Source organism: Lentinula edodes (genome assembly GCF_021015755.1).
Source record: "Lentinula edodes strain Le(Bin) 0899 ss11 chromosome Unknown C8R40scaffold_73, whole genome shotgun sequence".
Classification (NCBI taxonomy): domain Eukaryota; kingdom Fungi; phylum Basidiomycota; class Agaricomycetes; order Agaricales; family Omphalotaceae; genus Lentinula; species Lentinula edodes.
In genome coordinates, this window is record NW_025764379.1 from 160613 (window position 1) to 181113 (window position 20501).

At 45.7% G+C, this 20501-nt stretch overlaps 7 protein-coding genes and 1 non-coding gene across 8 annotated transcripts; 4 read left to right on the plus strand and 4 right to left on the minus strand.

Annotated features, from left to right (window-relative positions):
* Window positions 1–272: 272 nt before the first annotated feature.
* C8R40DRAFT_1074974 (GC-rich sequence DNA-binding factor-like protein-domain-containing protein) lies at window positions 273–3484 on the minus strand (the record flags this gene model as incomplete). The annotated part of the gene is made up of 6 exons (XM_046226792.1): window positions 273–1049; window positions 1110–1497; window positions 1556–1725; window positions 1784–1974; window positions 2027–2252; window positions 2306–3484. 6 exons carry the CDS (start codon window positions 3482–3484, stop codon window positions 273–275), a joined length of 2931 nt encoding a protein of 976 aa, XP_046079381.1.
* A 656-nt stretch (window positions 3485–4140) lies between these two features.
* On the plus strand, window positions 4141–5005 carry C8R40DRAFT_1135672 (HCNGP-like protein-domain-containing protein). Its single transcript, XM_046229359.1, has 3 exons — window positions 4141–4647; window positions 4703–4788; window positions 4846–5005. Exons 1-3 carry the CDS (start codon window positions 4251–4253, stop codon window positions 4939–4941), a joined length of 579 nt encoding a protein of 192 aa, XP_046079382.1. The 5' UTR covers window positions 4141–4250; the 3' UTR covers window positions 4942–5005.
* A 1645-nt stretch (window positions 5006–6650) lies between these two features.
* On the plus strand, window positions 6651–8399 carry C8R40DRAFT_1074976 (uncharacterized protein; the record flags this gene model as incomplete). Its single annotated transcript, XM_046226793.1, has 16 exons — window positions 6651–6742; window positions 6797–6875; window positions 6939–6952; window positions 7011–7109; window positions 7162–7171; window positions 7232–7249; window positions 7298–7349; window positions 7399–7442; window positions 7500–7536; window positions 7599–7614; window positions 7670–7709; window positions 7768–7868; window positions 7918–8035; window positions 8081–8138; window positions 8178–8201; window positions 8305–8399. The coding sequence occupies 16 exons, from the start codon at window positions 6651–6653 to the stop codon at window positions 8397–8399; spliced, it is 897 nt and encodes a 298-aa protein (XP_046079383.1).
* A 494-nt stretch (window positions 8400–8893) lies between these two features.
* C8R40DRAFT_t303 lies at window positions 8894–9001 on the minus strand. Its single transcript has one exon. It is a non-coding gene; the product is annotated as a tRNA-Leu (tRNA).
* C8R40DRAFT_1269275 (uncharacterized protein) lies at window positions 8952–10786 on the minus strand. The gene is made up of 7 exons (XM_046234019.1): window positions 10348–10786; window positions 9959–10279; window positions 9800–9902; window positions 9595–9730; window positions 9410–9539; window positions 9235–9333; window positions 8952–9180 (listed from the first exon to the last, which is right to left on the minus strand). Exons 1-7 carry the CDS (start codon window positions 10423–10425, stop codon window positions 9040–9042), a joined length of 1008 nt encoding a protein of 335 aa, XP_046079384.1. The 5' UTR covers window positions 10426–10786; the 3' UTR covers window positions 8952–9039.
* Window positions 10787–10871: 85 nt separating this feature from the next.
* C8R40DRAFT_1062495 (cyclophilin-like domain-containing protein) lies at window positions 10872–11717 on the plus strand (the record flags this gene model as incomplete). Its single annotated transcript, XM_046225471.1, has 3 exons — window positions 10872–11064; window positions 11128–11381; window positions 11436–11717. 3 exons carry the CDS (start codon window positions 10872–10874, stop codon window positions 11715–11717), a joined length of 729 nt encoding a protein of 242 aa, XP_046079385.1.
* Window positions 11718–14089: 2372 nt separating this feature from the next.
* Window positions 14090–15366, plus strand: C8R40DRAFT_1156851 (cytochrome c heme lyase). The gene is made up of 3 exons (XM_046229618.1): window positions 14090–14705; window positions 14774–14881; window positions 14933–15366. Exons 1-3 carry the CDS (start codon window positions 14227–14229, stop codon window positions 15159–15161), a joined length of 816 nt encoding a protein of 271 aa, XP_046079386.1. The 5' UTR covers window positions 14090–14226; the 3' UTR covers window positions 15162–15366.
* Window positions 15367–20136: 4770 nt separating this feature from the next.
* Window positions 20137–20442, minus strand: C8R40DRAFT_1062497 (uncharacterized protein; the record flags this gene model as incomplete). Its single annotated transcript, XM_046225473.1, has 1 exon — window positions 20137–20442. A coding segment is annotated over one exon (306 nt), but the record flags the coding sequence as incomplete, so codon positions are not given.
* Window positions 20443–20501: the final 59 nt, after the last annotated feature.

Genomic DNA, 20501 nt, shown 5'->3' on the forward strand with positions numbered 1-20501 from the left:
TAGAGTTTCACGACTCCCAGGGACAAGCTATATATGTCATTTAAATGTCATTGTTCAATAAAGTGTTTAAATTTCCAAAACTGTCCTCTCTCTCAGCAAGCTTTTAGAAAGCCCCAAGGAATACATCGTTTCTTCATTCTTCCTGGACTTCAAAGAAAGCTCGGATCTCCAACCCACACTAGAAACCCCGACGAGCCGAACTTGGAAAGCCTCCATTGCTCATGAATTATTGTTCTTGCATCTTTTTCTATCCTTGTCCGTCGACTTCAGTCCTAGCTCTTTGTAGCCCTCAAAACCACCTCATCTAACGAGATTGCCCGATACTCCTCCGCGGGTCCTCCTGCACCCTCTAGTGCCGCCCAAACCGCATCATCCAATATGTACACCAACAAACCCCCTTTTCCATCCATCGAGGGAGTAATTCTGAACAACGGCATCCTGGATTTTTCGTGTGCACGCCCGGTAGGCACAAACAAAAGATCGTGCGAGGCTGTGTATTCTTCGACGATGGATCGGAATGTGATTTCTTGTGTGCGAGCAGATGGCCGAAGTGATGAGGATGCATTGGTTTTCGCCCTGCCACCGTTGTTTGATAAACGAGAATAGGGAGAGTTTGTAAGCGCGTGTTGCGCTTGTTCGGCTCTGTAGTCTGGTTTGGGAAGTTGCGAGGGAGCATCTGGTCCAAGCTCAATCGCTTGATTCATAAGCTGGAGTCCTCGGGTGAATCCTTTAGAGATACCAGATACGCTTTGGATATTCTCGGGGAAAGAACCTTTCCAAAACGAATACCACTGAGCCACCTCCTCAAAGCTGACTTTTGGCTGGATAAGCCATAGATGTAACACCTCGATCCATTTAGGGAAGAATTCTGTTTCGAATAACTGAGAGAGGATCGAAGGTCGAAGGATGGAGGACCATTGAAGGACATAGTGAATGGGTTCCATGGACTGGTTACGTGGATTGATACGCAGGTCGGAACGGAGTGTTGCGCCAAGCTTTGGAACAATATACTTAAGGAGCATAGAGTCCCAGTCGTTGGCATCGAAGACCTGCATGATTCAGTATTTTAGCTCTGAATCACAAAAGCATTCCGAGGAATAAACACTTACGTCTTTCCAAGCCTTCAAATCCTCAGGCAAATCATCTCCAACAACCCAATGTCTCAACAAACTTTTCACTTTCCTTCTAGCATCTCCCACGAAATCCTCTAGCCTCAATCCGACATGGGGGAGCCAAGGGAAAATGATGGTCTGTAGCGAAACTTTCTTATCAAGCTGCTTCGGATTCCAATCCGCAACCGCCTTCTGCACTTTTGGTAGAATAAGCTGATCTAGCACGTTATCCCGGATAAACGGAGGCAAGAACGTCGACCATGCTTCGTAGAGCCGTATTGCAGGCTGAGGGTCATGAGCTGACCACTCGTTGTTCAAAGACGTTCGAACTTTCGGGAGCCATACGTTCCAGAGTAGGCTTTCGAACGGAGTCATGGGCTTTTGGCTATTCCAGGTGTCGAATCAATAAAAAGCCAACCGGTGCATGGACTGGAAGGGCTTACATTTGAACTGGTGAAGATACCACTGTCTTCGTCCCGGATATGTCAACTTGGGTTTCCGGAGGCGTTTCATCCTCGACATTGAATCTCAAGGCGCGCCTCCAATTCCGGAAAGTGGATATGAACACCCGAGGATCTTCCATCGGTTGCCACTGAGCTACTATTCTTCGCACCTGTGAGTAAGATTCGGTTATTTTCGCGTAAAATGACTACACGAGCAGACCCACATACCAAGGGCGTAATAGCACCAACAACCACCTCATCAAGCCGATATCTGTCAAGCTCTGGCTCAAACTCGGACGTTAGCCGGTAAAAAAGTGGCGAAAACTGATCCAAGGAGGCATCGTAATCAGCGGAAAGCTCTTTGGCTTTAGCATCGATTTCCTTTGTGACAATGTGAATTTGTTGAAGGCGAGCAATCACTGTAATTGATGTTAGCATGCTCGTTCGGGAAAGTGGATCGCGGATGCTTACAATCAGCCTCATCTTCTATTCTCTTCCGGAGTCGAAGATCCTCTTGGACTACTAGCTTCTTCCTTTCCTCTAAAAGTTTACCTTCCCGTGCCAGACCATCGAGATCGGTCTTGCACGATTCCGCGATGAGACGAACATTATGCCGTACTTCGGGGATTCGTGTAGAGTCCATTGTGGGAGTCCATGAGTTGATTGAGACGTCGGCCAGAGAACTGACTTCTCGAGGCTGGAATGCAGATCAGAATGTATTGACACGGAGCCTGATATGTTCTCACTTACCACTGCACCCGTTGCATCTATGATCTGCCCAATGCCAGCAGAAGTAGAAGTTTCTGTACCGGCCTCGGCGAGTATCTCTTCATACGTCTTATGTTGGATCTTTGTTTTGACTTTTCTCGGTTTCCTCCACGCCTCCGCCTTTTTCTCCTTGACCTCTCGTTCCTTTTTCTTTGCTTTTCGTATCTTGGGATCCTCATCGTCGCTGACGACTTCTCCTCGTCGCCTCGCCTCCATCTTTGATTGCTCCGTCTTCTCTTTGAACCCTCGAAAGGCAATACCGCTCTTTTCTGGTCTCATCTTGCTCTCGATTGGGGTGACGATACCTTCGCCGGTAGCACCGAGACCCTGACCAGCTTTCCAGCCCATTTTTCCGAGTATGCGAGCACCAAAAGAGCCAGAGAGTTTGGCGAAGTGTGCTTGCTCAGCATAACTGAGAGGAGCCGCTGGACGAACTGTGGGCGTGGAGTCTCGTACAAAAGATGCTGATCTTGTTTGAGAAGTAAAAGCAGACGGTGGATCGGATGATGGAGTATGCGTAACGGAAATTCGAGACCCAATTCCACCTTTGGAGGACGTGAATGAGGAAGCTTTGATAGTGCTCGAAGTTGCACCGGCCTTCGAGAAACCTATACCAATGCCAGCTTTTCTGTCAGAGCCAATGCCGCTGATAGATGTTGCGGCAATGGGGTTGTCTTCGTCGTCGTCTTCGTCTTCCTCACGTATTCGAGGTGAAGGGCGCCTGGAAGGGTCAGAGTCGTTGTCAGAAGATTCCTCTGCGCCCTCACCTTCGCCCTCACCCTCAGAGCTCTCTTCCTCCTCTGCGTGCTCGTTCTCATCCTCTTCCTCGTCCTTCTCAACGTTCGACTCCGTTTCCTCTTCAAAATCAATTTTCTTCGCCCCGGATACGAAAGCAGGCGCCTTTGTCCAATCACTTCTCTTGTTCTTCTTTGGATCCCGAATTCCTCTACTAGTTTCTTCATCAATATCCTCGGCAAATATTCCATACAATGCTTCCTCCTTGCCATTCCTCTTTCGCCGCTTTCGTTGATACGGATTTTCGAAAAGTTCGCGTTCTTCGCGAACATCTGCAGATTCGTTCATCGGAAGATCTTCAGCTTCAGAGCCATTGTAGGAGTCTGAGTCATCATCGTCCTCTAGAATTCGCTTTCGTCGTGCCATGGGGTGGGGACAGGATCTGGGATTAGGAAACAAAGCGAGATAGCACGTGCTTATGCAATCCACACTACATATGCACTAATAATGTAGACTCAGTTTCCAGAGCAACTTTTTTTTTCGGCCTCAATCTATATATAAGTATGTCATGATTTTCGTAGTGTGGTTCTGATTCGGACATTTGAGGGACTGCTTCGAGTGAGCCCGAGGAATATACTTCAGCAGATTTTGCCCAGCTCAACGGGGGAAGTTGAATGAGTGAACTGTTTCTGCAATCAAGCATTCCTTCACAAAATCCGTCAGATTGACGAGACTATCGCAATATATCATTGCACTATATTGCACTACGAGTACTTTATTGAGAATGAACTACACGCCCACATAATAAGCGCTTACAGTTTTATCTTAATCTTCTACCATTCTAACTGATATCAAGTCTGCTATGCACGGTGGACTAGTTTCCTACGACGGAGATAGTGACTCGGGGGATGATTCTACCCAAAAGCCTGTAAGTCTATTCAACCTCCTCCTTCAATAGCTGTTTCCCTCTTCCCGGTTAGGATACAAAGCTAAAGGTTAAAGCAGACGGAGGTGTGGAACGTTCGTCTCTCTCTCCATTCGTTCATCATAATGTCACTGCCTAATTGACCCTACCTTTCCAGCTCGCACGCAGCAAAAGAAATCACAAATTGTAATCAAAAGGCCAAGAACTTCTCAACGACCTAAAGGTCATGTCAGTATCGATTCTGCTCAGCCTGCCCTGACTACGCCCATGGCACCAGTCGACAACCTTGCATCTACATCGACAACAGGAAGCTCTCAAACGTCCTCGACGCCCGAACCTGAAGACGTTCATCTTGCACGTATCCGTGCTTTACTGTGCCCTCCCCCAATTCCCGGTCTAGCAGATTGGGGTATACCCCCAGAAGCGGAAACCGCCTGTGATCCAGAACTCGAAGCAAAGTTGAAGCAGTTTCACCAACTCAAATCTCTCCCTACACCGAAACACTTCAACGACACTCTCATGTCGAACCGTTCATTTCGGAATCCACATCTGTATGCTCAGCTTGTAGAGTTTGTGAATATCGATGAGCGGACGACCAATTTCCCGAAGGATATTTGGAATCCGGACGAAGTCAGGGATGGAGAATGGGACGCAGAGAAGATTGGTATGTGTCTTCCTTACCAACACCAGACGCTTGAGCTCAGTTGCGCGTTATGTAGCGAAATACCAGAAAATAAGATCGGAGCAGCAGTCGCAGCAGTCAAAGTCTAGGACACATATTGAATTTTCTTCGGGGAAGGATATTGTACGTCGTTTCTCTCTCGTCAATGTATACATACTCAATCACCCGCCCGTGCTACAGAGATCACACCCGTACGCAAACGCACCATCTGGCGGAAGTGCACTTGGAGGTCGAAGACAAGCCAGAAGTTCAGGTGGCCCTTCGCGATGGGGATAAATAACCTTTACCCTTTGTTTATGAACAGATTGTCATTCCTAATACAGAACTATTTTTCAACCCCGCGTGCTGCCCAAGTCGACGATATCAAGGCTCACCGCTCAGATTTTTCCTCCTACTCTGAAGAGTAAAATAACCCTTGAAGGCTACCCCGGGCTTACGCATTCACATGAAAGGCCATTCTGTCGCCCAAAGTAACTAACGTATATCGCCCTTCGAGGTATGTCTATGATTCCTCGTCCATTGCGCCGTACCCGAACATCTCGAAAAGCTAGACCATATCTTCCTTTGTGCAAGGCAATCTTACGGATGCACGAGACAAATCACGAATAATTTGGGAAGGGGAACGGCGCAGTATGTAATCCATCTACCTAAGTACCTGAAAGTTCATCTTGCAAAGACAAAACTATGACTAAATTCGACTCGGAATCTGGCATGATTTGGTATTTTTCGTCATCTCAACTGGGATGCGGAGAGAAGATAAGTCTACGTCTCCTCCCCGATTGATGTTGCCACCTCTGCATTGAAAATTTCCACTAAATATTTTGTAGCACAAAGATGATTCGAGGGTAAAGGTAGCTTCCTGATCAGTTGACCTTTTTCTGATTAAGATTAAATATCTAATGGTTTCGAATAGTGAATCAAATCCCACTAGAATTTTTGCTACTTCGGATACACAATGAATCCGGTGCTTCAAAAACCTCATTCAAAACAGGCGGAGAGGATATGCACGACCAACCCTGACAGCGTGAATTTCAGATATCATGATAACTTCTCTTACAACTTGGAAGTTTTCCGGAGGTATACGAGTGGACCTTAGCATAGACCTTGGTCTGAGTCTGGCATGAGTCGAGGCTTGCTCTTGAACAGCTCTTATCGGTTCTTAGCTCTCTCTGCTTTTCCCTAAGACGTCGTTCCAGAAGCTTAGGCTGGAGCGTTGACTAGAGTTGACCGTTGGCTTTTCTCCGATTGACCTAGGCACCCGAGTGAGACTTTTTTCTCTTGTTCCGAAATATCCTGATATGTCCTGACGATTCGTCGAATCAGATTGATGGAATTTACTAACGTTTAGCCTTTTTCGCCTATCACACCCAATTAGGAAGGTAACAAGAGCGAGGTTTAGCGAGGTTGCAACATTTGCGTCAGACGAAAACTTTAAAAAATCGAATGAGCCCACAGCTCTTTATGTAGCTAAGCAGCTGCAAACTTCTGCATGGTCACCAAGAATTGGGGAGGCTATTCGTATGTCGCGCATGTACATACACCCCTTTTTTTGATCAAAATTCCAAAACAGGGTTCGTGAAAGATCAGTCGTTTGATTTCTTCCAACCAGATGATCTCCTTCTGAGAATTTTGCTGTTGAATTTTAGAAAGGTTAAGGGAGATAGCAGTCAGGTAAGTGTCGACCAAGAGATAGACAGACCGGCCCCGACGAGTCCCGACGTATGGATAGTATGGTAATTATATGATCGAGCCTATTGTGTTTTACAATTTCAATTACAAGGTTAGTTGGTTTCGATTAATTTGGTCAAAATTGGGTGATAGCTGTGTATGTGTACAATGTCTAAGTGTGAAGCCTAAGGGGCTCGTGCGTTGGATAGCTATATTAGGACTGGATACCCTCCCCTTTTTGAAGCCCTCTGACTATCATTCGACATTCGTCTTCGACAAGCAAGTAAATCATTAGGTTTTTCTCGTCGTCGTAAATAATGGCGGACGTCTCAACCTCATCCCCCATTCCCTACGAAACTGTCGCATCCACTCTCGGAATATGGGTCATTTCGTTCTTTCTTGCTACGATGTATGTCGTCCGTCTTTCCATACCCTCAGGACCAGAATCAAGCAAAATTTACAGACTATATGGGATGGGTGTCTTGCAAGCTTGGCTTTACTTCCACTGGTATCCGCAAGACGGATGGAAATTGAAGTCGCTGGTACGTTCCTCGTTTTCTGTCTTTTTTTTTGCGGCCCTACAAATTCATATGATTGTTTTTCAGGTGTTAACGGTTCTGTACGTCTGACATGCACTGTTTCCTCAAATAATACGCTGATCCAAATTTCATATGTAGCATTCTGGAAACCGTCCAAGTCACAACCTTCTTCGCGGCTACTTACAACGTCATAATCAAGCATTTTGGAGATTGGGCAGCTGTCTTGGCTATCACTTGGTACGTTCTTTGTACAATTATGTTCCTATGATTTTAAGTATTCTCTGCATAGGTTGCACTCCGTAAGCTATATCGCGATTGAAATCTGACGCATCACGATCTCACGACTCTTCGCACTGCAGACTCAACTACTCGCTGGTGTATGTGTCTTTTCCTAGTATATATTGTCCTCTAAACATCCCTTACAGTATCTATCGGCCTTTGTAGTTCAAATGTATTTTGCGTGCACGATATATCTATGTTGGTGGACTCTCTGCCATTGCATGATCGTTGCTCATGCACCCAATAGTGAATGGCCCCGGACTGCAGCGCTGGGTTTTCACTATTCCAATCGTTAGTCCGCTCTCGATACAATCATCAGTGTTAGTGTTTTAGTCAACTCGCTTTCAGGTGCTTTCAGCTGTGGTAGAATTGGCAATGACGTTAGGTTTGTACCTCATAAACATCCTCGTGCACATTGAAGTTCATGTTAACGCTTATCATTTCCAGGGCAGGCTATTGAAATGTGATTTCTCCTTCTCTTATATCATGATATTCCAGTGACCTCCTTTCCCTTTCAGTACCTTTCTTTCGTCTTTCACACAGATAGAAAAAACCACGGTAACACACCTTACTTTACTACGCCTCTGTCATGAAGGTCTCACTTACTTCGGTATAGTGGATTTACTCGCTTCTCAGTGCATGCACCTTTTCTTGCGACGTGCTTATTGCTTTCGCAATATACGTCACGTTAACGGGAAAGAGGACTGCCATTCAAGAGTATGTCACTCGAGGTCTTCGACGTTTTTTTTACCTGATACGTGCTCAGAATTGCTGGCGTTCAATACTTCCCCTCTCGCTCAAACACCATTATCCGCAAGCTCATAATCTACGCTATCAATCGTGGTGTCCTGACGGCGATCGCTGCTGCAGTTAATCTGATTCTAGTGCGTCTTTTCTCATCAAGTCCGAACTAAACTCACTTGCAAAAGTTTCTCGCTATGCCAAATACTTTCTATTACTTCATCGGGCTATTGACAAGCAGTAAACGTGTGTATCATGCTCTCACTATCTCTATTTCGCTCATAGTTCCACGCCCAGTGTACATGAATAGTATGTTAGCAGCGTCAGTACCACATTATATCCCTAATTGAACCTTACCTCACCATCGATCCTATATCCATAGTTTGAACTCGCGCCAATACATCTCTCAAAGCTCTGAGGACGACGCGGCGCATTGCTGGAACTCCATTCCGGTCCAAGTCCTACGCTCCGAAACTCGTAGAAGCCGAGCGGCGGCTAGCTCAATAGGATACAACGATGAAACGTCGGTCAGTCCTTTATACGCCATACGTGCCATCCATGTCGTTCATGTCATCTTCAGATTCGTGATTCAAAATTAGGGTTTTCAGCGGACAGCATATAGGAAGGAAACTTCCTAAAGACGGACGATCATACTGTATTACATACCTACCTATGCGCATTTATCTCTCGATTTCGGAGCACATACATACAGCTATAACCAGGAACTAAAAGAATCACAAGCTATATGTAGTATTCTGCAAAAAGCTTCGTGAATGTGGTGGACCTACCAGCTTTTTATCATTAGTACGGGCTCTTGTCGGGCTCAACAATACTTTTGTGAGGTTGATATATGTTGGGGCAAAATATATAAGGCACGCAAACAGGAAACAAAAATTCACATGCAAGGAAATAACACTATCCTAAACGTTTGAACCTCTGAAGGAAAAACAAAAAGGTGGGGGCGATTGGTCAGGTACGAGACCAAATGACACCAAAAACAATGATGAGAGTGGGATTCGAACCCACGCCACAATGTGACCAGATTGTAGTGCGTATCATATACGTTGGTCTCCTTAGTCTGGCGCCTTAGACCGCTCGGCCATCTCACCATTAATAGCAAGTTCATCATCTGAATTGTTTCAAAGCATCATCCTACTACAGGATTGTCCCTTTCCAACGACTCGCCTTGGATTATTGTTGTGAAAGCGGGTTCGGGTACTGAGTTTTTGTCGTTGAACAGCGATTGATCTAAATTGATGACGATAAATACCGCCAGCGGATAGAGCACCTGACACGGATTGTAAATTCCATCATATGAAGGAAGTATGGTTTTTTTGCTCACTGCAGCGGCGTTTCTCACCATGACTAGTGCTAAATTCCACAGACTGAGCGAGTATGTTTCGTTTTGATATAGTAGGATTTGGACAAAAACATAGACAGCCTGGGTTCAGTTAAAACATTCAAGGGAAGGCTTGTTGAGACTATCGAAAGAGTGGTAACAATAGTTGATTACTCACTTGAATGGAGCAAAATGTTACTCCTGATTCCATGAGAAGCGAAAGAATCCGTCTGATCCTGGTGTGCCTCGAACTATTATTGATTGAATACATTCCATTAGATTGATTATAACTCCTGCGGGGCAGCGAACTCGGACCAGTCAAGTTAGGGAAAGAATCAATCACTATAGTATAATATAGCTTACCAGGCTTTTATGAAAATAAGTATCGTGGACAGTAGATTGACCACAAAAGAGACGGAGGTAGAGACATAGTCCATGACAATCTCATGATTAGCAGCGTCGGTGGTTATGTCGATCAACACATCAGCGATGTTCGTTGCTTTCGAGTGAGTGATTAAGTACGTCGAATCATACTAATCAGGATCCTCTCTACAGCCGAGCGCCTCACCTAGGTTACCCAGCATCAACATAGACAGAAGGTATCTAAGCGATTTGTGTTCCGTCCACATGTTGCATGTCCTCCAAACGACAATTGCATCTCCTACGACTAGCTAGAAAAATTTGTGGTGAGCACGAAAACGAACGAGGTAGAGTCAAATATAATGACGTTGATGTTGAGCGGCACAGTACACATTCGAGCTAAAAGTTTCCCTTCTTTAGAATGGTGTTCGGATAGTAAGGCAGTAGCCATTGTGAGCACTGTCTCGATTTGGATTCCCAGGTGCCACACATTACAGAGGGAGAGCAATATCATGCAAGCGCAGAGCATTTTTTGAGATCTGCTGTGAAACCCTTTCTTTCTGATAGTCGACACAAAAGTAAGTAAGTAAATGCATGAAGCTAGTGCAAAGTCGTGATGGTGAACACCGTGTAAAGCCGACGTACAAGCATATGTAGACGGAGATGGCGAGTGCGCAAACGTAGAAGCCTATGAGGGACCATATTCAGGATCATGACAGATATTAGGATAGTACCAGGACAAAGGATTTCACATACCAAATAAAGCGCATGTAGGAATGGCTCCACCAGATAGTTGTCCAAAAATTTTCGAGCCGAGGATGGAGAGGTCGACATGATCTTGCATTGTCATTTGGCGGCCGTGAATATGGAGTGATCAATGTGTTCAGAGTGACCTTTTATGAGTTTGACTGCGGCAATCACTGGGCACTGCAACACAGAGAGAACATAGCAACTGATTCACCAGAATCAGAGTCATAGAGGGTTGGCGGCTGAGCCTGGCACTCAGGCTCCCAGGTTACTCAGCGCTCAGCAGTGTGAGGTATAGTTACATTTTTGAGGTGGTTTAGCGCTTGAGCATTTAATACTTGAGTGCTGAGTGAGATGGAGTTGCAACTATTCTACTGAGAAATGAGGCAGTAGTGATGAGTTCGGCGATCTATATATTCAATCCAAAGTATAGTTGAGGTGAGATGAGATGAGAGAGGTACTTGGCGCTGGGCGGGAGTCCACATGGTTTGATGACAAGCCAGGCGTCTATTTTCCGCCTTTCAGTTTTTCAAATGGTCCATTGTTTCTTCGACATTTGCATCAGCTCTTCCAGGGATTTTTCTTACTCGAGATACACCGCCCAAAAAACCAGCTACGAGCGAACGGCTGCGATTCTTTTGGAAAATGCTACCAACTATGGCCTCCCCAATAGACCGGAAGAGTTGAATGCAGAGCAGCGGGAAATTCTACAAAGAGTCTCTGGCGGTGCACCAAGTAGCTCCTCGAAAGGCAATTGGTTATCCTCCGCATTTTCTAGTCTCAGGAGAGACAAAGGCAGCAATTTGGTCTTTGAGCCTCCCCACGCACCGGTTGTAGGCCGACTTGTATTTTCGTTGTATGACGAACCAGATATGAAGGAACTCCGGGACAACTTTGTGAAATTGTGTACTGGAGAGCTGGGAATGTGTAAAAGTGCCCCCAAAAAACCGCTCTGGTATAAAGGTGTTAGGATTCATAGAATTGTCAAGGACTACATCGCTCAAGGTGGCGATGTAACGCGAGGAGACGGGACTGGTGGTGAAGTACATAACTCTTTTTTTGGTAATACCAAATACCTTTACTAACGATAGCTATAGTCAATATACGGTGGAAAATTCAACTCGTCTCCAATCGCCCTTTCTGTCCCCCCCAAGTTTGGTTCGCTCGCACTCGCCAATGCTGGCCCTAATACCAATACATCGCAGTTCTTTGTCGTGCTCAGTGGAGCGGAGAGTCAGCTGGCGAGAATTCGCGGCAAGTACGATGTATTTGGTGAAGTTGTCGATGGTTGGCAGGTTTTGGAACAATTAAATAAAGTTGGGACGGCAGATGGGGATGTCTTGTGTGATGTTTGGGTAGATGACTGTGGGGTCTACTAGTATTCAATGGTGAATTTGTATCCTCACGTACGCTCTACCGATTCTTCCTTCTTATCCAAATTTCTACGAAGGACATCTCAATTTTCGGCCTCAGTTTACCTATATATACCCAATATACACCGAAGCCATCTAATCACGGACGATTTTTCAACAAAGTCACTTACAGCAATGTAGGATAAAACCTTTGGCTACAGCTTATTTCTCAATCTACTAAGTGTTCGAACTTGAAGTTTCAATGGTACAAGATTCTATATTGTTGCCATACCATATACATACTAATATCGTTTGAGCCGGGCGTTCGAAAATGGCGAAGTATACTGTACCAATACCAAACTGACTTGCTAAGAGTCCTCGTTGGATATTCGTATAAAGACTCAGCGGTGTATCACTTGCGTTCATCCTACGTGATAAAAGCCGTTACGGCGTTATGGTAAGGTTTGAGCCAGGAAAACAGAATGATCGCGCTTGAGTCGAGAAGTGGCGACATGATTGTATGCGGTGCATTTCTCGGATGTAGATCAACTCGTCATACAGTGAGACCTAGTGAGATAAGCTTGGGCCGGGAAAACGAAAAAGATCGCGTTTGAGCCAAGTTACAGCTATTTGCAGTACCGAAGGCGCGCGCAGATATTTGCCGAAATTCGCCGGATTTTATAAACTTATGAAGCTCTATCTTCCAACATGCATATCCAGCTCAAAAATCATTATTACGCTTAGATTCTTCTTGCATCGGGTTGGAATTGCAAAATACTAAGTCCTGAGTGAAACATCCATGGTGGTAGTGCATGTGGTTCAAAAGTTAGGACAGTTTGAGTCTTTTGACACCCGAACATGAAACTCTCAATGAATTTAGCAGACACAGCAACCAAAATGGACATATGATATTTCAGGTATGTACCTGAGGGCACACCAGAAGGAATTTGAGAAAATAGGGCTCGAAGACGGGTTGCAATGGATTGAAAATTTGAGGAAGTGGGTTACTGCCAGCATTCAACAATCCTAGACTATCTCATTGATCCAGATGGTGATAATGATTCTCAAATTCATCAATTGGCATAGAGAATTTGTTTTGAGGCTGCAAAAAGCATGTTACAAGGTGTAATACCAGCAAACATTGAATGCCACGTACCTCTTGTTGTGATCCCTCATTCCTCATCATAGTAGCTTCAAGCCCATTTAATGCTTCATATTCATCCTCTGGGGTATTGCGCTGACTTGTAATGGGTCTCATGAAATTTTGGATGAGTGAAAAACAGATGAATGGTGTGTGCGCAAGGGAGTGATAAAATTTCACATGGATCACCGCGAACTTCCATACTTTCAAATTCTTTGGCTTCAAGTCTTCAATGTAGCCTCAATAGCAGATGCAAGGGCACTGTACTAACATTTTGAGAGGTATTAATCCTTTAAATAGTTGTGACATAGGCATAATAACACTTCTTCCTATAACTTTTTATTGAAGTAAGCTAACCACATGGACGTTTCAATCAGGACTTAGAATTTTGCAATCGCAGGCCAATGAAATTAAAATCTCAATAAAATATTGATTTTTGAGCAAGATATCTATGTTGGAAGATAGACCTCGACAGATTCATAAAATCCGGCGAATATCGGCAAATATCTTGGCGCGCCTTCGGTACTGCAACCAGCTGTAACGTTGAGGTCAATATAGTCTAGATGATACATCTCTTCGACATAGTATGCGGTTAATCCGACATTGTCATGACATTGGAAATTTTAAGAAGCGATGGATGCCACAGTATATATGCAACAGGCTACCGGCTGATAGTAGTTGGTATCGATTTGTGCACTTAAGGATGAGTGCGAACCTTCGTTGTCGGAAGTTGAGATGTTCTCCAAGGATTGGCCACCGGATCATGCGCATGAGTTTCATGCATCCTGTAGCTCTACTTTACAGTCTTGAAGGCTGTAGAGCAGAGCTACAGTAGAGGCATAAGAAAGACAAATTACATACAGTGTCCCACTAACGGCTACTAACGGTTCATATTTCGGCATGGCTCCGAAGCTGAATGATCTTGTTGACGATCGATACAACAGGATAAGGTTTGTAAAACATCATGATTCATCGAGAGAAAACGTGTTGAGTCGGCCCCTCGATAGCGCTTTCGGAACCATTGTGTCTCTGCATGGGAGGGACAGTGAGACTACAGTGAGGCCTCAGAATCCATTGAGCGCTATAGAGTTGGACGAATGAGAGGATGCTAATTGCTAGCGCTGATCTATAGGGTGAGTTCATATGGACTGAATCAACAGTAATCCATTATCCATGAATGTTGGACGTTGGACGGCTTTGGAGGTGGTGAACAGGTGGTGAAGGACTAGGAATCTTATCTTATCACCTTTACGTGGGCGTCTAAAATTTCTCGCCGAGCTTCCCGCAAGAAAATCCATTTCGCACACGGGCACTTCCGAATTCCGAGTCTTTCACCTCCTACCTTACACCTCCACGCCAAAATCCCTCCCTTCGTGTACTCAAAGCAGAGAAATCATGGGACAGTCAGTATCTACATCCAAATCCACTGGCGGCGCCCAATGCCCAGTAGACCATAATTCTCTAAAACCCGCTTCATGTCCAGTAGATCACAATTCACTCAAAACCTCTTCCCAGACCCCAGCCCAATGCCCTGTCGATCATCAAAATAAATCTCCTTCCTCTTCCTCTTCCTCCACACAAAAACCCGCCGAATGTCCCGTTGACCACAGCTCTCTCAACCAAATGCCCACTCTCTCTCAACAACCCTCACCAAACCAAACCATAACCCTCCCCACTGCTCGCACAGAATCCTCCATCCTCCGAGACGGGTCTACAAAATGGGACTATCCCTCTCCACAACAATTCTACAACGCTCTAGTGAGGAAAGGATGGGAAACGCCTGAAGAGCATATCGAGACGATGGTTGAGATACATAATTTCTTGAACGAGCAGGCGTGGCAGGAGGTTTTGAAGTGGGAGAAACGCGCGACGGAGTGAGTACAAACACAAGCCATACTTTGATGGATATTCTGGTGGAACTTATTGTTGTTCTTTTGTCAAGTAATACCGCAGATGTACAGTTAGCCCGATTCAAAGGTCGCCCAGGCGAATTATCACCAAAAGCTCGGTTCTGGCTCCTCGCTGGTTGGCTATTCCCCTCTCGTTTCAAGTATGCGTTTTCCTTCATTCTCTTCTTCTAGCATCTACTCATTATCTACAGCACCGAACCCCCCTTCGATCGCCATGACTGGATCGTCCGGCGTCCAGGTTCTGGCGAAGAAGTGCGATATGTTATAGACTATTACTCCGCCCCTCCAGAACCTGACGGTTCACCCGTCTTCTCATTGGACGTCCGCCCTGCGCTGGATAGTTTCGCTAGTATGAAAGAGCGTATTGCGTTGGCAACGGAGGAGGTTTGGGCGGATTTCCGAGAGACTAAATCTTCTTAGGTTACTTAGATTGGTCAGCACCCGAGCTCAAGCCCAGGAAGGGAGGGTACATAGCTCTGAACTCCGAAGTTTTTTTGCGCGTCATCATAATCCATAGTTCATTGCCTGGTATTGGATAACTTTACTCAACTCAACTGTAATCAGGACATCGAAATTATTACTACCAAGGTTCTACGATACAATTAACAACTGATTTGATTCTTTCATATGATGTTGAGAAAGACCAAGACGCATTATGTCTGGATCTGCTCGGTATGCTGGTGCGTGCCTATTAATTCACTTCATTTCAATCAGGATTCCTAGCCATTCGTCCGTCGCCGTTTCTGCTATACTGGATCCCAATTTTGCTCTTGCTACTGTTAGTCTTGCATCTTACATCTGTCAAGCGACGAAACGGGGATGAACGAGGAAAAGCCAGCATGCCGCTTACACATTTTGAATCCTCTCTGATACAACGCTCCTGAACCCTGTTTTGAAGTTTTGAGTCATTGACAGTGGCAATCATGGTATTGTGGTATTCACGTTTGACAAAGAAACTCACGAACGATGCATTACGTGCAAAGTCGATGCTAGTGTATGAGAGGAGTAAGAAAGGATCTGATATCCTGTTGGACGATGGAACGAAGGAGTTGTTGATGAAGTGGAACAACCTGAAATTTCCAGTCGTATCCCCAAAAACGCCGTCGATACCTGGAAAGTTCTTAACCGGAAGATCCAATAGAAAGAGTCGAAGACACCTGGACTCTTGAGGCCAGCCATCGTACCGGGAAGTAGATGGGTCGGTGGGTGCATCAACATATGATGTGACGCATTGGAAATCGATAGAGCGCCCCCACTGCGGCACATTCGGCTATGCATGTTCTGTTCAAAGATCCAGCCGACGTCAGTTCTTGTCAGAGAGTGCGAACTAGAAGCAGAGAAGAGTTGAAGGGTTTTTTCGTTGGACATGCGCGCGCGAGCCTTCTTGAGGATATTGCCAAGGTACTTCGTCGGAATGAAAGGTATACTTTGAAACGACATCATGGCACCATTCGTATGACATGCACGCAGAGGGCAATGGAGAAGACCAGTGGAGCCTTCGCTATCCGGCATCAAGTTTGCAATTTTACTGATAGAAACAACCAACGGATTGTCACATATCTCCACAGCTGAGGCTGCTGCTAGATCTTTTTTTTTTCAAAGTGAGTGTAGAGATGTGACTGGTTTCCTCGCGACTTCGGTGACTACTCGAATCGATGGTCCCCATTTACAAAGAAAGGAGAAGGTCTGTGAGGCGTCGAGCTTGAGCTCGTTCCTTGAGCGGGACTTCGTGAGCAAGGATATTTGACGGATGTATACCGACAGCTCACAGAGTTGCCCCTATCTCCAGTACCGTAGGCAGAGCCGAAACAATGAGGTTACCTTTCACCTGCTTCGACCGCACTTTCCATCTTTGATGTCTCGGCGGCGACACTTGGATGTCACGTCGGGGAAGGAATTGAAAATGAGCACATGGTTGGTACTATCGGTCAGAGCCCAACAGTTCTTGAGTCACCAGTCCACTGTTTTATGGATGTCGATCTTCGTGGCACCTTGTTCATCGAAGATTAAATAACTGTCATTATCGAGTTGGACGGCCGTTGGAAGTTTCCGCTCAAGACAGTATAGAAGTAGATCACCACAAACCCGCGATCATCCATTTTCTCCAACATCTCACGAAGCCATATATATTCCTCACCAATAACATTATCCGCGAGGATAGGCGTTTGGAGAGCGGATGCAACTTGGTTCATTTGTTCAAGGCAAACGTAGTGTAAACTTTCAGAAATGCCAGCGCAATTTCCTGGGTACAAGTATGCCTCCGTATCTTCCGTCGATTTGTAGTTGGCCGGTACAATCTGGCTTTGGACTATTTCGCCTTTGTGCTGAGTCCAAGTGTGGCCACTGGTAACCCCAAGCTTTTGCATGAAAGCGAGAAATTTCGGAATCAATCGCAATATTACCACCCGATTTAATGACAAAAACAATATCAATGCCTTGATGCTTTGGGTCTTTGAATGAGGAAATGTAGTGAAAAGTTTGAGCTCAGTGGATAGGGTTTCAAATTTTTGAAGAAGATCGATATTTGGCGGATCATCGAATTCTCGATAGATGGCCTTAGATGGCATCGACAGCGTCGTAGAGGGCAAAGTGTTCAAATTTAAGTTTCAAAGTATCGCTGGGCTAAGAAACACGAGTTTCGCAATCGTCAATCATGCACGCAAGTCCTGGTCGACAGTTGGCAGCCCTGCGACTTTAGTTATAAACTTGCTCATACCGTTGTCCCCGTTGAAACCGATAGCGTATGAAGTAACATTCTGGAGTGCGATGACTGCAGCATTGATATAGACATTTTCCTCTTCAAGTGGACGTTTTGACATGGTGGATGAGAATCAGGACGAGCTTGTCTCACAGACAGGTGACGGTGACGGACCAACTTTTTCCGGCCGGGAAACATGAAGGGAAATTTCCGGGAGAGATTGCCGATTTTCCCGGTCCATGGCTTATTTAATCGGTAACGCGTCTTGGCACCACTTCTCTCTGAGTATAGACCATGTAGTCACGCCCGGATGACAGGCCCGGGTGAATTTGATCGGATTTGGACGATGCTGATTTCGGCCGAATTAGCATCGTCCCTCTCAATTACAATCACGTTACTCTTTATTTCCGTTCTCACCATGGGTTGGCCGTCGTTTCGCCTTTCCCTCTCTTTATATTTACCTCCGTTAACGCTATTAACACTCGGCGTCCCTGGCAGCTCGATCAGCAATGGCGCTGTTGCCGCCGCCGGCTCCCTCTCTTCCCTCATCGCCGCCTTCAACGACCTCGATCCAGAATACCTCGCAGTTGTCCGCACCACCCTAGACTCACAAGAACTCGCGCTTTCTCTTCTCGAAATGCAGTGCCAACAAGCCCTCGACGCTATGGATATCGACGGTCCGAGTGCTGACTCTCCTACGGCTCTTCCCAGTGAAGAAATTGAGATAGATGGCCAAAAGTTCAAAATTGTCTATCCATCTGAGCCTCAGCCTTCCGACACTCTCGTGCTTCCTGGCAGTTATGAAAAAGATACTGGTGTGTTCCATGCAACATACAGAGACCTGTGCACCCTCTTGTTCTTATCTTGCCCTGCTATATTCACTGATCTATGAATTTCTAGCAACACTTTGAAACGCTCAGGGCTCATCGAAATCTGCAAGAAATACGAGCTGGGTACCCAAGGTAATATGCGGGTCTTGAAAGAAAAACTCATTGGGTTTAGTGAGAATAAAATACGTTGGCAATGGTATGTCTTTCAAAATTGTAGAATCACGTTTGTTTAACCTTTCCTCTCAGTCTCGTTCCTGTTGCTCGACGCGCTCATCGTGGAGTACGTAGCGGAGGTATCACCAAGAATAAGCTCGCGAACAAAGAAGGCCCTGCTGCTATCTCGTCCAAAGCCAAGAAGCTCAAACTTTCGACGGTGCGAAGGAATGAGATGATGGGACTGCCCCCAGATGCCCCGCTTGGTGCTCAGCTGTCTGATACCAAACGCTCGAAAGACATGCGTACACTGGAACAGAAGAACAGGCTTCTTAGCTGGGTGAGTCTTTCTCGATGTTTCAAAGACTTGCTGACCATTCGTATGTAAACACATCTAGGCAAAGACATTCTGTGACAAGCATCCGTATGTAACTCGAGAGGAGCTTGCGCGAAGGCGGAAAATCAAAGAGGAGGAGAGGGCGAGAGAGAATGCTACCAGTACAGTACGTAGCTCTTGGCTCTTTCTCTTTTCTCCGTCATTGATTGGTGCTCGAGTATAGGCTAAAGTAGCACAATACATGCACTCAATGATTGAACATGTTTCCAACCTTCGAGTCGAGATTCAAACACTCAAGACCGGGCTTCCACCCCCATCGCTTTTGCAAGCACCTTTGCCTGTTCTTGCACCGCTTTTGACAACTCCTGGTCCGTTCTTCTTTTCTAGGTTCCTTATAGCTAACACATACCTACCTTCCTTCCTTCCTAGCACCGTACAACGTACCCCCATCTTTCAACAGCCCTCCTGACTGCATCACCGCAGCTCATGTACTGCCTTTGGACCTCAGAACAACGAACACCAAATTACAAACACTGGTTGGCAGTACTGCAACAGGCGCATCCCCTGGTTTTGGTAATGCTCGCACCCCTGTCAACAACGGCAATACCTTAAACGACACCTCACCTCAAAACGCCAGTACGTCGAATGCCACTACTAGCAGCACTGCGAGCATCAACGAGCATGAGAAAGTTTACGTGGTCACAGTGGGTTTCGGAAAAATCGTCAGGTATAAGGAACGTGACCTCCGTGAGCCCCCCTCAATTACATTTGCCACCAACATATCCCGGCTGGACCGCGTTTGGGACGATGAGCAGCCTAGTTGGGATCCTGAGGACTGTGGCACGAATTTGCTGAGCATCAACGGGGCGCCGATTGCACTTCGGTATTGGCGGGACGTTTTTAGTGGCAAGAAAAATAGTGTTTGGGCAAGCTTAAAGAAGCTTTGGTCAGAGTGGAAGGTAGATTGCTTTCTTTCAATCATTTCCTTTATTGATATGTTCCCTCTCAACAGTATGTTGCCGAGCGTTACCGTGCTAGCAGCCCCGATGAGTTCTGGAAGGAGTTCTCATTCAGTGACGGCCGACGTTTTCATTGGAAGGCTATCTCTGACCATCTACGTGATCTTCGGAGCAAGCATGAGCAGCAACTGGTCGATAAAGCTAAGGCTGAGTACGGGGCTGATTTTGCAAGGGTATTTGTCAATAATAGAGGAAAGGTACTTACTGATAAATCGGCAATTTCTCGTCATTACCTTGATAAGTTGGCAAACCGTTTGGGATAGTACCTTTATTTTCTTGTCTAATACAGCTATATTTTCAAATAATTGTTTATCTATGATACAACACGACTATGTTTTGTAACGATACGTGTTATTTTCTAAGCACAATGACATGAGCGGTTGCAGGTGGGACAAACTTTCGCAGGTGCACGCTTCATGTTGAAGAAATCGTCTCGATCAACATGAGGGTTGTCGTTCCATGAAATAAGGTACTTGACAATTGTCAAGTGGGTGAATTCTTGACTCCAGCCACCCCATTCACAAATTTGACGCAAAGGCCATCGACGCTCAACCGATAACCACTGGCATCCACCGCGTCTGAACGAGTGAGTTCCGTAGGGAACAAAATCAACTCCCACGTCCAGCAGGTTGTTGCGGAACATCTCCAGAAACTGTTCTGATGTCTGTAGCTCATTAGAAAGTGTAACGTTACATTGTATAAATACTCACCATTGGTTCATTC

Excerpts from the sequence above, each read along its gene's own strand:
- C8R40DRAFT_1135672 (XM_046229359.1), top strand. The coding sequence starts at position 4,251 with ATGGCACCAGTCGACAACCTTGCATCTACATCGACAACAGGAAGCTCT. Across the intron at positions 4,648-4,702 it reads ATGGGACGCAGAGAAGATTG|CGAAATACCAGAAAATAAGA; the intron begins GTATGTGTCTTC and ends CGCGTTATGTAG. Across the intron at positions 4,789-4,845 it reads TTTCTTCGGGGAAGGATATT|AGATCACACCCGTACGCAAA; the intron begins GTACGTCGTTTC and ends CCCGTGCTACAG.
- C8R40DRAFT_1156851 (XM_046229618.1), top strand. The coding sequence starts at position 14,227 with ATGGGACAGTCAGTATCTACATCCAAATCCACTGGCGGCGCCCAATGC. Across the intron at positions 14,706-14,773 it reads TGGGAGAAACGCGCGACGGA|TAATACCGCAGATGTACAGT; the intron begins GTGAGTACAAAC and ends TCTTTTGTCAAG. Across the intron at positions 14,882-14,932 it reads CTATTCCCCTCTCGTTTCAA|CACCGAACCCCCCTTCGATC; the intron begins GTATGCGTTTTC and ends CATTATCTACAG.
- C8R40DRAFT_1269275 (XM_046234019.1), bottom strand. The coding sequence starts at position 10,425 with ATGTCGACCTCTCCATCCTCGGCTCGAAAATTTTTGGACAACTATCTG. Across the intron at positions 9,731-9,799 it reads GTTGATGCTGGGTAACCTAG|CAACGAACATCGCTGATGTG; the intron begins GTGAGGCGCTCG and ends CTCACTCGAAAG. Across the intron at positions 9,181-9,234 it reads TGGTGAGAAACGCCGCTGCA|GTGCTCTATCCGCTGGCGGT; the intron begins GTGAGCAAAAAA and ends AATCCGTGTCAG.